Source organism: Pseudophryne corroboree, chromosome 6 (genome assembly GCF_028390025.1).
Source record: "Pseudophryne corroboree isolate aPseCor3 chromosome 6, aPseCor3.hap2, whole genome shotgun sequence".
Lineage (NCBI taxonomy): Eukaryota > Metazoa > Chordata > Amphibia > Anura > Myobatrachidae > Pseudophryne > Pseudophryne corroboree.
In genome coordinates this window covers 103,104,554-103,120,063 of record NC_086449.1, presented here as the reverse complement: position 1 = coordinate 103,120,063, position 15,510 = coordinate 103,104,554, and the positions used below count along the sequence as shown (strand labels likewise).

Here is a 15,510-nt window from a genome sequence, read left to right as displayed (position 1 = left end):
TATACTACATTCACAGTGCTGCATTGCTACAGTGCTTGGAGAATATGGCAAACTGGAGTGAGGATGAGGTTAGGGAGCTGTTACGGATAAGAGGGGAGTCGGAAATCACCCACCAAATGACAGGGACTGTTAAGGATGCAATCACGTACAAAAACATAACGAAGATGCTTGCAGCCTCTGGATTCCACCGTACCTCCCAGCAGGTAATTAATAAACTAAAGGCCCTTAAAAGGAATTTCCATAAGGTCCACGACCACAACAGAAACAGAAGTGGTGCTGCATAAAAACTTGCCCATGCTGCCGTTCTCTAGACCACAATTTTCGTTGAGTAGTGAGGTTAAGGTTGAGTATGGTGGTCACAGAAGCAGATATAAACGATCTCCTCCTGCGCAGGTATTGCCGGCGACGAATGGCGGTGTCTCTCAAATACTGCAGCCTCCTCATAACATAGCTGCTGAACAAGCTACAGAATGTGAGAAGCTCAAATATCCTCTCACAGGCTGAATCCAAGAGCAGTACAGCTGAGACTATCACAAAGTCTATAGAGACATGTGCTGTGTCGGCCATGATTGCTGCACTACTGAGCACTCCCCAGCCCCTCCTTGTAATACCTTTCAAACCTCATCAATAGGAGACAGAAAAGTCCATTTATAATGACATCACAAATGTTTTCAAAGGGTGAACCGGGTTCAGTGTGAAAGGCACCAACCCGGGAATAACCCGGTAATAACACGGCTCCAAACTGCGATGTGAAAGGGGTATAGCGTGTTCAGACCCGGGTCGGAAGCGTGTTCAAAAGCCGGTTCTTTACCGGGTTAGCGATGTGAAAGTGGTATAAGTAGAATGTACTTGATAAATGCTATAGTTTGCTATGAGGAACTTCACTACTTCTCCACTTTAGAAGGCTTAATACATTTCCCTAAATATATTGTACAATTCTGCAATTTACAAAAGCAGACTATTGATAGATCTTGAACTATTGATTGAAATGAATGAGATGATGCAGTTACAATGATAAGTGCATGGACTGGATAATCACACACAATGCATCTCTACTGTTTGAGCTGTTCTAATATTGACTGGCTGTCTCCATGATGTCACCTGGCTCTTTGTCACCTCATTAAGGGTACACTCATTTTATCACTCAAGATTAATATTTTATTGTTGTTGGATGTTTAAGGCAAGCATCAAGCTGATTAAAAAGTATTTAAAATATAGAGCAAACATGAGACTGCCCTGACTGGCAATCTACGGCTGTGGCCAGTTATTTAGATACATTACATTAAAGCTTGGTTTTAAAACCTTTTTAGTCAGCTAGCAATGACAACCTATTTATAAATGTTTGAACTTCCAAGTAGGTTGATTGTGAGGTAAGTCATATAGGGGGAGATTCAAATGTTTGAAAAGTCAGATGTGAGTCTAATAGACAGGAAAAAACAGACACCCAACCGACTTTTCTAACATTTGAATTCACCCCATAGTGTACTTTGCATTGGCTGCAATGGAGCAGTGCCCTAATTGACAAATATATCATAGTTCTTGCGGCAGGATGTAATGGGAGTCCGAGATCGCCAGTGGTGCGGGATGCCCAGCGATCTTGGGGATTTTTTTAAAGGGGCAAACACAAGGTAAAACCATGCCTTTGTAAGTGATTGCTCCCTTAAAAAAAGTCCCAGATCACCTGGCATCCCGCACCACTGGCGATCTCGGACTCCCATTACAGTGGGGCAAAAAAGTAATTGGACAGCCACCGATTGTGCAAGTTGACCCACTTAAAAAGATGAGAGAGGTCTGTAATTTCCATCATAGGTACACTTCAACTGTGAGAGACAGAATCTGGAAAAAAAAACTAGGAAATCACATTATATGATTTTTAAACAATTTATTTGTATATTCTTACAGAAAATAAATATTTGGATAATCAAAACGTTTAATTCAATACTTTGCAATATAACTTCGGTTGGCAATTACAGAGGTCAAACGTTTCCTGTAGTTCTTAACCAGGTTTGCACACACTGTAGCAGGTATTTTGGGCCACTCTTCAATGCAGATCTTCTCTAGATCTGTCATGTTTTGGGGCTGTCGCCGGGCAACACGGACTTTCAACTCCCTCCACAGATTTTCTATTGGGTTGAGGTCTGGAGACTGGCTAGGCCACTCCAGGACCTTGAAATGCTTCTTACGGAGCCACTCCTTAGTTGCCCGGGCGGTGTGTTTGGGGTCATTGTCATGCTGGAAGACCCAGCCACGTTCCATCTTCAATGCTCTTACTGAGGGAAGGAGGTTTTTGCCCAAAATCTCACGATACATGGCCTCATTCATCCTCTCCTTAATACGGATCAGTCGTCCTGTCCCCTTTGCAGAAAAGCAGCCCCAAAGCATGATGTTTCCACCCCATGCTTCACAGTGGGTGTGGTGTTCTTGGGATGCCATTCATCATTCTTCTCCCTCCAAACATGGCGAGTGGAGTTTATACCAAAAAGTTGATTTTGCTCTAATCTGACCACAATACATTCTCCCAATCCTCCTCTGGATCATCCAGATGGTCACTGGCAAACTTTAGACGGGCCTGGACATGTGCTGGCTTAAGCAGGGGGACCTTTCGGGTGCTGCAGGATTTCAATCCATGACAACGTAGTGTGTTCCTAATGGTAACCTTTGTGACTGTGGTCCCGACTCTCTTGAGGTCATTGACCAGGTCCCCCCGTGTAGTTCAGGGCTGATTCCTCACCGTTCTCAAGATCATTGATACCCCACGAGGTGAGATCTTGCCCCAGGTCGTGGGAGATTGTCAGTGATCTTGTATTTCTTCCATTTTTTAATAATTGCGCCAACAGTTGATCTCTTCTCACCAAGCTGCTTGCCTATTGTCGAGTAGCTCATCCCAACCTTGTGCAGCTCTACAATTTTGTCCCTGGTGTCCTTAGACAGCTCTCTGGTCTTGGTCATGGTGGAGAGGTAGCAGTATGACTGTTTGAGGGTGTGGACAGGTGTCTTTTATACAGATAACCAGTTCAAACAGGTGCCATTAATACAGGTAACGAGTGGAGGATAGAAGAGCTTCTTAAAGAAGAAGTAAAGGGTCTGTGAGAGCCAGAAATCTTGCTGCTTGGTAGGTGTCCAAATATTTATTTTCCACAAGAATATACAAGTAAATTGTTTAAAAATCATACAATGTGATTTCCTGTTTGTTTTTTTTCAGATTCTGTCTCTCACAGTTGAAGTGTACCTATGATGGAAATTACAGACCTCTCTCATCTTTTTAAGTGGGTCAACTTGCACAATCGGTGGCTGTCCAAATACTTTTTTGCCCCACTGTACATCCATGGTCATCTGTTTTGCATGGTTCTAACATGGAAGAACCTATATATCATTAACACTTTACGTGAACATCATTGACAGTTCTATATACAGCAATAATTCTGGATGAAATTGCTTTGTTCCACCTTTGTACTTGCCTGTACAATTTAAACTTTTATGCATTGAAGAAAAACATTCTTTAGGAGGTTAGATATTAATAATAATGCAGTTTCAGTGTTTCTTAAACCACGCTATATAATTAGTACACTTTGTCAGGCTAGTCTTCTATGCAGCTCTGTTAGTTGAGGAAGCTGTCTCAGTAGTTGTTAGCCTGTGATTACTATTTCTGTCTTTATTTGTCAGCTGCTTTGTATAGTCAGGTAGTGTTATGGAATTTCCTGTGCATTTACTTTGCATGTCTGCAGCTTGCATGATGTTTTGTTACCAGACCATGGATTTTTTTTTTTTTACTTTATGTCAGAATACCATTTGAGACTTTTAGTCCTATTTATTAAGCCCTCAAAAGACAATTATTGTATCATTGCGATGGCGCTCCTTTTGCCCTTGTGCAACTTGGCTTTGTCAGGACACACATATGTACTGGTCTTGAGTTTCCAAGTGCACATCCCTAAAAAACAAAACATATCATTAGAAAAACATATATATATTTTAATATAGTAAAAATCAAATATGATTCATTGGAATAATAAAGCAATTTTATTGGTACAGGTTCTGCTATTGCCATCTTGAGATGGTGATAGCCTAGGAGGGCAACCAACAGTAATGCTTTGTATGGGGAAACTACAGCAGGAGAATACCTGTGAAGACCACCTCAAGGGATGGCCATAGATTGATAAATAGGTAAATTCCCTAAATCATGTGGGACTTAAGGGTGTTCTCCCTTTGGTAAATGACATATTTTTGTAAAGGGGTTATATCAATCTAGTAGCTAAGTCTAAATTGTCTTTACAATGATATAGTCAGATATTATCAATGACCGCAAAGCAACTCCCAGCACTTTCTGTAGTCAGATTAAGGAGAACAATTATAGTCTGTTTGTTTAGATTGAAATGTTGAATTTCTCTGTTTTGTGCTTATCTTCAGGATTAATGGAATCCCTCAAAATGAAGCAGTGTTTTTATAATGAAAGCATTGGATTCTTCTACAACAAGAGTGGAAAAGATTTAACGACTGAATGGAGACCAAAAGACATTCTAGTAGTCGTCCTGGGACTTACCGTGTGTGTCTTTGTGCTTCTGACCAACATATTGGTCATCACAGCAATAATTATAAACAAACGGTTCCACTATCCTATCTACTATCTTCTGGGGAATCTGGCAGCTGCAGACCTTTTTGCTGGAGTGGCTTACACTTATCTCATGTTCCATACTGGGCCACGGACTGCTAGCCTGACTGTGAAAACGTGGCTCCTACGACAAAGCTTACTAGACACCAGTCTCACAGCTTCTGTGGCCAACCTACTGGCAATAGCGGTGGAGCGGCATCAGACTATCTTTACCATGCAGCTCCACAGCAAGATGACCAACCAACGTGTCTGTATTCTCATTGCCTGTATTTGGCTTACAGCTTTGTTACTGGGTCTCATTCCATCTTTCGGCTGGCACTGCATTTGCAGCATTGAAACTTGCTCCCGAATGGCCCCACTGTATAGCCGGAGTTATCTTATCTTCTGGGCGGTATCCAACTTGGTGGCCTTTTTGATTATGATGATGGTTTATCTGCATATCTTTGTGTATGTCAAGAGGAGGATGGTAAGGATGTCCAAGCACACGTCTTTCCATCCCAAGTACCGGGAGACCATGATAAATTTGATGAAGACCGTGTTCATCATCTTGAGTAAGTACTGTATTAGTTTATCAATGTGATAATTGAGTAATGTGATCTCACTATGTTGCAAAAACGTCTTTCCACCTCCATGTCAGCTTGATATTTTTGAGATCCTTCACACCTCAGTTCTTCTCCTCTAATCCTTTAGTGACTTGCCTTCCCTGGGACATTTTTTTGTTGACTCAGTTTAACAGGGTCACGTTATTTACGGGTATGGGACAGTGTCTAGGTCAACACACATTAAGTTGGCGCCTATTGGTCGACAGTGAGTAGATTGACACAGGAAGTAGGCCGACGCGCCCATTAGGTCGACATGAACAAGGTCAACATGAGTTTTTTATGGGTTTTTTTTGGTGTAGTTTTCTGTGTAAAGTGACCGTGTCCCCTTACATGGCTTGCTTCACTCGCCATGCTTTGGGCAAGGTACCTCGCTCCGCTGCCGCTGCGCTCGGCACAAGTTACCGTTCCCAATTGTAGTCCACATGGATCGTAAAGTGAAATACTCATGTCGACCTAAGGTCTGTCGACCTAAGTGCTGTCGGCCCAGAGTCCGGATACCGTTTTTTACAGTTCCAGGTAATCTCTTCTCATAGAACATGCATGTTTGTTGCTGATTGGATTTGTTGGTTGCTCTTTGAATCAGTAGTCTACGACATTCAAAGATGGTAACTAAAGCTAGCAGACTTATCCTGAGTGTGGGTGAATGTAAGAGGTTTTAGGATTGATCTTTTTCTTTAGGGCTTTTCAACTTGGGACAGTTATCTCCTGAGAATTCCAAAGCATTCACAGGACTTCTCAACCCACACTCCTCTTGTTTAGTGGCACAGTCACACCACGTTTGACTACTCAAAATGTAATACAGGACTGCCAACAGGCATGGAAGTAGTACATCCTTCAGAATTCAAGTTTTAATTTTTTTATTTTATTGACGACAATGGCAGACGGGTTGAGTTGTTTCTTGGGGAGGGCGTTTTACACAGTGCTTTATGTCTCATATATTTTACTAGCTCCTTGTGAACTGATTCATTGAATCACGAGGACATCTGTGTAGTGTTTGTATGTTTTACCTTGTTTGCCTGAGTTTACTCTGGGTGCTCCGCTTTCATCCTTTTTTATGTGGTTGAGAATTTCAACTGTACGCTCCATAAGGCAGGGCTTTAAATGTATAATTAAATATTTTCTGTACAGGACTGTAGCATAATAAACAATAATAAAATGAAATATCGGTTTAGCTAACAAATAAGCTGCTAGATTTTGAATAGCTGAGAGGTGTTTACTTTTGACCTTTTTAAGTTCTTTTTATCCTGTTCATGCTTGAGCAGTAACACTGAAAATTTAGACTTTTAAGGTTAGAAAAAAAAAAAATTCTTTACCATAGTCCCCATGTGAAAAGTGCTTTATTTAAATAATAAAGTATTTTTTTCATTGACTTTCTTCTAACAGAAGAGGAATGTGCTGCTCTCGGCACCTGCTGGCAAGACCTGGCAATTTTTTTTTTCAGTGAGCTATTGCCGACGGTGACCTTTAGGCAGGGCTGTAACTAGGGGTGTGCAAGGGCTCTATGGGTGGCACCACTGCTGCCCCACGGCCCTTGCTTGTGGTTAGTTGGGTGCATGGAATGGCAACTTGCATCCACTATCGCAGCAGCAGTGTCCCCTAGAGCATCCTTTGGCGTGATGTCATGCGTTTAGGGGGCGGGGCCTGCACATGGCACTCGAGTGCCTTGTTAATGCACTGCTGGTAGGGCTTTTTTCCATTTGATAAGTAGGTACAAAAGAAAAAAATGGGAGGACAGGTTGCGAGAGAGCTGTGTGCATGATTGTGAAGGCAGCCCAGCAGCTGGGGAAGCAATGTACATGCCCCCACTGTGACATGACATGGTGGGGGTGTGACATGTGACCACACCCACTTTTCAGGTGTGCGCCGAAGACTTGCCAGTGTGTTTTCATGTGTACGCTGCTTGCCAACGAGGACCTAATCCCCCCCAAATATTGCTAACTGGGCCATCCAAAGCCTTACTCCACCTTGGGAGTGATAGAAGAGCAGCAGCTGACATGGGCCCTGTCATATGGGTAAGAGCTGTAATCTTTGAATTTGGGGAATTTAGGTCAGAGTAGGAGTGGTAGCTGAGCTTTCTGTGGCCTTAAAGTCATAAAATGCTGCTGTTGGTTACCAGTGAGGTGCGGCCTGATATGACACACGGTAAACAGTAGTGTATATATTTGTATAAGTCATTTTTTACATATGACAAAGGAGGCAACCTTCAGATATTTGTTATTCTCAAACTCAGAACAGCCATGCAAATTTACTGCTGACTTCAGCTGACATGTATTGTAGCAGGTTGCATAAAAAGGAAATTGCTCATTAAGTGATGATTCATATAGCTCACATGCACTTTGAAGAAATGAAAATGGAATACTAAAAGCATGCTCTGTTGTTAATAAAACACTAACCCGTTACCCATACCTTACAACTTGGGGAATTGGAGAAGAAAATTCAAACAAATGCGCTGCCTATGGTATAGATGCAGCCCACCACCAACACAGGACTCTTCACAAAAATTCCAAACAATAGGACACAATCAATAAGAAAAGGTTAATAGTAGGCGCAAAACCATATAAATTTCCTTACATAAAATAAATTTCCGTATAGGCTTACAAGGAGTTCCCTCCTATTCCTTTTAATAGAGCTCTGTATCCTTAGTTCACTCCTCTGTGTTTCCTCCCAAGATATAATTCTTATCAGGTGTAGGCTGCGTTCTTCCTGCTCCTCCGACACTCGGTTGCTCTTGTCTCACCTATTAAGCCGCCATGTTAGACTGGACAGCAGCGCGAGCGATGCGGACGCTGTGCGGAAAAAGACGCCGGTTACCCAGACAACGAAGGAAGCACGAGACGGCGATGAAAGCGGGAAGGGGGCCGCCCCCCCTCGCTCAGCACACATCGCGCTGTATGCTGAGCGAGGGAGAGACATGTGTGCTGAGCGGTCTGTGTTAAGATCGCTCAGCACACATCTCTCCCGTCAGTACTGGCCTTAGGGATTTAGAGTATTTCTGCCAAGCAATAGACACATTAGTTTCTTATCAGATAGTGGAAAATCAGACTCTCAGGTGTATTTTCTCCTATTTAAGAGATCTATTTATCAAGCAGAAATAACCCCTGATTCCTTTATCATGCCTGTGTTTTGGTTGGGCATTGCAATGTATGCTCATTTATCAAATATTGGAAAGCAAAGCTAGGTGACGCCATACTGAGAGCCCCAATGGGCCTATGTATTAATAATTGCGGCAGTGCCATGATTGTTATCAGTCTGTAACATGAAAGACTTTTTCAGTTTTAACTAAACTATCCCTGCTATGGAGGCAATTCAGACTGCATCGGTGCAGCGGCAGCGATCGAAGTCTGAATTACTGTGTGGAGTGCGCACATGCAGTGGCCGCACTGCGCGCGTGCACCCCGGGAGCCCGGTGAGATGCTATCAACATCTCACTGGCTGCAATCGCCTCTGCCTGATTGACAGGCAGGGCCGGCCCGACATGCGGGGCGGACTAGCCCTGTGCTGGGCGTCCCCCGCGCATGTCAGAGTAAATGATCGTAGATGTGCTAAATTTAGCACATCTACGATCAACTCTGAGTTACCCCCTATGTACTTAAAAGTAGTCGCAGGGAGTCTTTCACATTTTTCAAAGACTCCTAAGAATTTGAAACTGCACATGTGCACAGTGGGGCAGATGTTTCAAAACGTGTGGGCAGCTGTACTAAGCGTTGAAGAGTGATAAAGTGGTGAGAGATAAAGTATCAATCAGATCCTATCATTTTTCAAGCACAGCCTGTAACATGGCAGTTAGAAGCTGATTAGCTGGTACCAGGGTTGAAAAAAAAACCATAAAAAAACAACAACTTGGTGTGAAATTTTTTTTTCTGTTTAAACCAGTGTTTTCGCATTCATGTTTTCAATTAAAAAAAAAAAGTAAATCCTGTTTGTTGTATTAATACTGTGAAACTATGTATTAGAAACCTTGATCAATCATGTTTTAATGCTTTCTAACATTAACAATCCAAAGTTATTAGGGTTTGACATGATTTATTTGAAATCTTTCAATAAAAACAATTTAAAGGGCCCTACACACCTAGCGACCCTTCGCCGATCTGCCTGACGGCCGATACGGCAGATGGGCGACCCGGCAGCGGGGGAGAGGTGGTGGGGGGAGTGAAGTTTCTTCACTCTCCCCATCACCCGGCTCCATAGCACTGCATGCTAATATGGACGAGATTGTCCATATTGGCCTGCATGTTTAAATGAGCCGGCACCAGCGATGAACGAGCGCGAGGCCGCGCATCGTTCATCACTGGTGCCTACACACTGAAAGTTATGAACGGTATCTCATTCATTAATGAACGAGATCGTTCATATCTTTCACTGGTATCGACCAGTGAGTAGGGCCCTTTAGACTTAAACACACTAGGCAATTTTAGCCTAAAAAATAAACGATAACGACATAAATGTCGTTATCGTTTATTTTTAGGCTTATATTGTCCAGTGTGTATGGGGGCAATATTGGTGACCGATGAACGATGCGCGCTCCCGCACGCTGTTTAGCGATCACCAATATTGAGCTGACATGCAGCTCAACCGTCAATGGGGGTAATTCCAAGTTGATCGCAGCAGGAAATTTTTTAGCAACTGGGCAAAACCATGTGCACTGCAGGGGAGGCAGATATAACATGTGCAGAGAGAGTTAGATTTGGGTGGGGTGTGTTCAATCTGCAATCTAAATTGCAGTGTAAAAATAAAACAGCCAGTATTTACCCTGCACAGAAACAAAATAACCCACCCAAATCTAACTCTCTCTGCACATGTTATATCTGCCTCCCCTGCAGTGCACATGGTTTTGCCCAGTTGCTAAAAAATTTCCTGCTGCGATCAACTTGGAATTACCCCCAATGTTGGTCTGAGCTGCGTGTTCGGGAATGCCAGTGGTGACGTCACTGAACATTATCGTTGAACGATAACGTTCAGTGTGTATGCACTGTATCGTTGAACGCCATATCGTTCAACCATATAGTCGTTCACCGCATTTAAACATCGGGAAGTGTGTACCCGCCTTAAGGGGGATATCCAATTACATGCAGTCGATGACCGCAGGTAATTGTTTTGCTGGGGGCAGTCCTATTAGCACCGATGTGGCGTGCTTCTCCCCCCAATGCCGGCACTTATCGCTGTTTATGCTTCAGGTGCCTCGGGCACCTGAAGTATAATCCGCGATAAGCGGCTGCCGGAGACGCGATAACACATGGGTTATCGCACGATCGCTGCTCCGTTTTCACCTGATGAAAACGGCCTGTAATTGGATACCATGATAATGACCATCTGTCATTAATAGCGATATCCTGGTGAAAACGGATCGTGGATAATAGGATACCCCCATAATAGTTAAAACATGCAAAAGCACTTTTCAGAGAAACGCACAAACACAAAAAAAGGAGATTAGCATTAGCACTGGATTTGTCACTGCCATTAAACATTTTGAATAAAAACGCTAGTTTAGAGGGGTGTACTATGTTATACCGACGTTCGGGATCCTGGCTCCGTAATGCCGGCAGCAGGGCAAGCACAAAAGAGCCCCTTGCGGGCTCACTACGCTCGTCTCCCTGCGGGCACAGTGGCGCACTACGCTATTTAATCTCCCTCCAGGGGTGTCGTGGACACCCCAAGAGGGAGATAGTTGAAGGTATGCCGGCTGTCGGGATCCCGGCGCCGGTATGCTGAGCGCCAGGATCCCGAGAGCCGGCATATCGAATGCCTCCCGTTTACATACTTTCCAACTTTCCAGCACGTGCGTCCAAATTTGGGGGCGTGGCCTCGCTGAAAGGGGCATGGCCTCGCTGAAAGGGCATGACCTCACGGCAAGCGATCGCAGACCACACACCCCATTTTTGTCACTGTGGGGGCATGGACAGCGCTCAGATAGCTGCTGGTCATGCCCCCTGTACCTCTCTGTCGGGGAATATACGCTGTGCGCATGCACACAGCATCTATACACCGCTTCTCTGATCAGAGCAGCGAGTGACAGGGGGGGGGATCTCCCAACTGCCCCCCCACCCGCGGGTCACTGCGACCTGCGGGTGGGACAGCGGGACAGACCGTGAAAAACGGGACTGTCCCGCCAAAATCGGGACAGTTGGGAGGTATGTGTTTAGAGGCCTTTTCAGTTTCTAGTCTGTTTTGAAGCTTCAAATGAACTAAACTAGAGATGAGCGGGTTCGGTTCTCCGAGATCCGAACCCCCCCCGAACTTCACCTATTTTACACGGGTCCGAGGCAGCCTTGGATCTTCCCGCCTTGCTCGGTTAACCCGAACGCACCCGAACGTCATCATCCCGCTGTCGGATTCTCGCGAGATTCGTATTCTATATAAAGAGCCGCGCGTCGCCGCCATTTTCACTCGTGCATTGGAGATTGAACGGAGAGGACGTGGCTGCGTTCTCTCCCTGAAAAGTTCCGTAATCTGTGCTCTGTGTGTTGCAAATATCTGTGCTCAGTGTGCTGCAAATATCTGTGCTCAGTGTGCTGAAAATGTCGAAGTTCTCTGCCTGAAAACGCTCCATATCTGTGCTCAGTGTGCTGCAAATATCTGTGCTCAGCTCTGTGTCAAGTATACTATCTCTGTGCTGCATTATTGTGAGCAGTATATAGTAGGACAGTGCAGCATTTTGGTGACCAGCAGTATACATATATAGTACAGTACAGTAGGCCATTGCTGTATCTTGCAGCTGTGTCAAGTATACTATCTTTGTGCTGCATTATTGTGAGCAGTATATAGTAGGACAGTGCAGCATTTTGGTGACCAGCAGTATACATATAGTACAGTACAGTAGGCCATTGCTGTATCTTGCAGCTCTGTGTCACTTCTAGTATCCTGATCAGTGCTAAATATCTGCTGCATTGTTGTGACCAGTATGTATACTGTACTGTGTGACGTGTGTTATACACCTGGTGATTTTATACATCCTGTAATCTGTACTGAACGATGTGTGAGATACACCTGGGGATTATACACCCTGTATACTGTACTGTGCAACGTTTGTGATACACCCAGTGATAATACACTCTGTATATTGTACTGAGCGATGTGTGAGATACACCTTGGGATTATACACCCTATATACTGTACTGTGCGATGTGTGTTATACACCTGGTGATTATACATCCTGTAATCTGTACTGAGTGATGTGTGAGATACACCTGGGGCTTATACACCCTATATACTGTACTATGCGATGTGTTATACACCTGGTGATTATACATCCTGTAATCTGTACTGAGCGATGTGTGGGATGCACCTGGGGATTATACACCCTATATACTGTACTGTGTGATGTGTGAGATACACCTGGGGATTATACACCCTATATACTGTACTGTGTGATGTGTGAGATACACCTGGGGATTATACACCCTATATACTGTACTGAGCGATGTGTGAGATACACCTGGGGATTATACACCTTATATACTGTACTGTGTGATGTGTGAGATACACCGGGGGATTATACACCCTATATTATTATCCTTTATTTATATGGCGCCACAAGGGTTCCGCAGCACCCAATTATAGAGTACATAAATAATCAAACAGGAAAACAGCAATTTACAGTTTATGACAGTATAGGACAAGTACAGGGTAAATAAACATAGTTACATCAGCAGATGACACTGGAATAAGTATCAGGTGGCAGAATATTGCTGGATGTGGTACAATTGAAGATTATTAAAGTAAGACAAAAGGATAAGTACATGAGGGAAGAGGGCCCTGCTCGTGAGAGTTTACAATCTAAAGGGGAGGGGTAGACAGACATGGGTGACACAGATGGGGTACATAGAGAATGTGGTACAGAGGGTTAGGATGAGATTTGGCTGGGTTTGGTGAAGAAGTGGACCCCCAGAAGGCACGTCAATACTTAACATTGCAACATTTTACTGGGCTATGTAGGAGAAAATTAAAAAATAAGAATTTACTTACCGATAATTCTATTTCTCATAGTCCGTAGTGGATGCTGGGGACTCCAAAAGGACCATGGGGAATAGCGGCTCCGCAGGAGACTGGGCACAAAGTAAAAGCTTTAGGACTAGCTGGTGTGCACTGGCTCCTCCCCCTATGACCCTCCTCCAAGCCTCAGTTAGGATACTGTGCCCGGACGAGCGTACACAATAAGGAAGGATTTTGAATCCCGGGTAAGACTCATACCAGCCACACCAATCACACCGTACAACTTGTGATCTGAACCCAGTTAACAGCATGATAACAGAAGGAGCCTCTGAAAAGATGGCTCACAACAACAATAACCCGATTTTTGTAACAATAACTATGTACAAGTAATGCAGACAATCCGCACTTGGGATGGGCGCCCAGCATCCACTACGGACTATGAGAAATAGAATTATCGGTAAGTAAATTCTTATTTTCTCTAACGTCCTAGTGGATGCTGGGGACTCCGAAAGGACCATGGGGATTATACCAAAGCTCCCAAACGGGCGGGAGAGTGCGGATGACTCTGCAGCACCGAATGAGAGAACTCCAGGTCCTCCTCAGCCAGGGTATCAAATTTGTAGAATTTAGCAAACGTGTTTGCCCCTGACCAAGTAGCTGCTCGGCAAAGTTGTAAAGCCGAGACCCCTTGGGCAGCCGCCCAAGATGAGCCCACTTTCCGTGTGGAATGGGCTTTTACAGATTTTGGCTGTGGCAGGCCTGCCACAGAATGTGCAAGCTGAATTGTACTACAAATCCAACGAGCAATCGTCTGCTTAGAAGCAGGAGCACCCAGCTTGTTGGGTGCATACAGGATAAACAGCGAATCAGATTTCCTGACTCCAGCCGTCCTGGAAACATATATTTTCAGGGCCCTGACTACGTCCAGCAACTTGGAATCCTCCAAGTCCCTAGTAGCCGCATGCACCACAATAGGCTGGTTTAAGTGAAATGCTGAAACCACCTTAGGGAGAAATTGAGGACGAGTCCTCAATTCTGCCCTGTCCGTATGAAAAATTAGGTAAGGGCTTTTATAGGATAAAGCCGCCAATTCTGAGACACGCCTGGCTGAAGCCAGGGCTAACAGCATTACCACTTTCCATGTGAGATATTTTAAGTCCACAGTGGTGAGTGGTTCAAACCAATGTGATTTTAGGAATCCCAAAACTACATTGAGATCCCAAGGTGCCACTGGAGGCACAAAAGGAGGCTGTATATGCAGTACTCCCTTGACAAACGTCTGAACTTCAGGAACAGAAGCCAGTTCTTTTTGGAAGAATATTGACAGGGCCGAAATTTGAACCTTAATGGACCCTAATTTGAGGCCCATAGACAGTCCTGTTTGCAGGAAATGCAGGAAACGACCCAGTTGAAATTCCTCTGTAGGGGCCTTCCTGGCCGCGCACCACGCAACATATTTTCGCCAATTACGGTGATAATGTTGTATGGTTACATCCTTCCTGGCTTTGATCAGGGTAGGGATGACTTCATCCGGAATGCCTTTTTCCTTCAGGATCCGGCGTTCAACCGCCATGCCGTCAAACGCAGCCGCGGTAAGTCTTGGAACAGACATGGTCCCTGCTGGAGCAGGTCCTTTCTTAGAGGTAGAGGCCACGGGTCTTCCGTGAGCATCTCTTGAATTTCCGGGTACCAAGTCCTTCTTGGCCAATCCGGAGCCAAGAGTATAGTCTTTACTCCTCTCCTTCTTATGATTCTCAGTACTTTTGGTATGAGAGGAAGAGGAGGGAACACATACACTGACTGGTACACCCACGGTGTTACCAGAGCGTCCACAGCTATTGCCTGAGGGTCCCTTGACCTGGCGCAATATCTGTCCAGTTTTTTGTTGAGGCGGGACGCCATCATGTCCACCTTTGGTTTTTCCCAACGGTTCACAATCATGTGGAAGACTTCTGGGTGAAGTCCCCACTCGCCCGGGTGAAGATCGTATCTGCTGAGGAAGTCTGCTTCCCAGTTGTCCACTCCCGGAATGAACACTGCTGACAGTGCTATCACATGATTCTCCGCCCAGCGAAGAATCCTTGCCACTTCCATCATTGCCCTCCTGCTTCTTGTGCCGCCCTGTCTGTTTACGTGGGCGACTGCCGTGATGTTGTCCGACTGGATCAACACCGGCTGACCCTGAAGCAGAGGTCTTGCCTGACTTAGGGCATTGTAAATGGCCCTTAGTTCCAGGATATTTATGTGAAGTGACGTTTCCATGCTTGACCACAAGCCCTGGAAATTTCTTCCCTGTGTGACTGCTCCCCAGCCTCTCAGGCTGGCATCCGTGGTCACCAGGACCCAATCCTGAATGCCGAATCTGCGGCCCTC

At 44.7% G+C, this 15,510-nt stretch overlaps 1 protein-coding gene and 1 long non-coding RNA gene across 4 annotated transcripts in view; one reads left to right on the top strand and one right to left on the bottom strand.

The window, feature by feature from the left end:
• The window catches only part of LOC134936500 (lysophosphatidic acid receptor 2-like), a 158,070-nt gene that overhangs the window by 38,054 nt on the left and 104,506 nt on the right, over positions 1-15,510 (top strand). For 2 of the 3 annotated variants that reach the window (XM_063931561.1, XM_063931560.1), the window contains exon 2: positions 4,405-5,157. In XM_063931561.1, the coding sequence (XP_063787631.1) occupies positions 4,405-5,157 (753 nt within the window). Of the gene's footprint in view, positions 1-4,029; positions 4,162-4,404; positions 5,158-15,510 lie in introns of all 3 variants that reach the window. The other variant, XM_063931562.1, reaches the window with a different exon arrangement.
• LOC134936503 (uncharacterized) overlaps positions 3,276-15,510 on the bottom strand; it is a 196,365-nt gene continuing 184,130 nt past the window's right edge. Inside the window, exon 4 of the long non-coding RNA XR_010180506.1 lies at positions 3,276-3,928. This is a non-coding gene — a long non-coding RNA (uncharacterized LOC134936503). The remainder of the gene's footprint in view (positions 3,929-15,510) is intronic.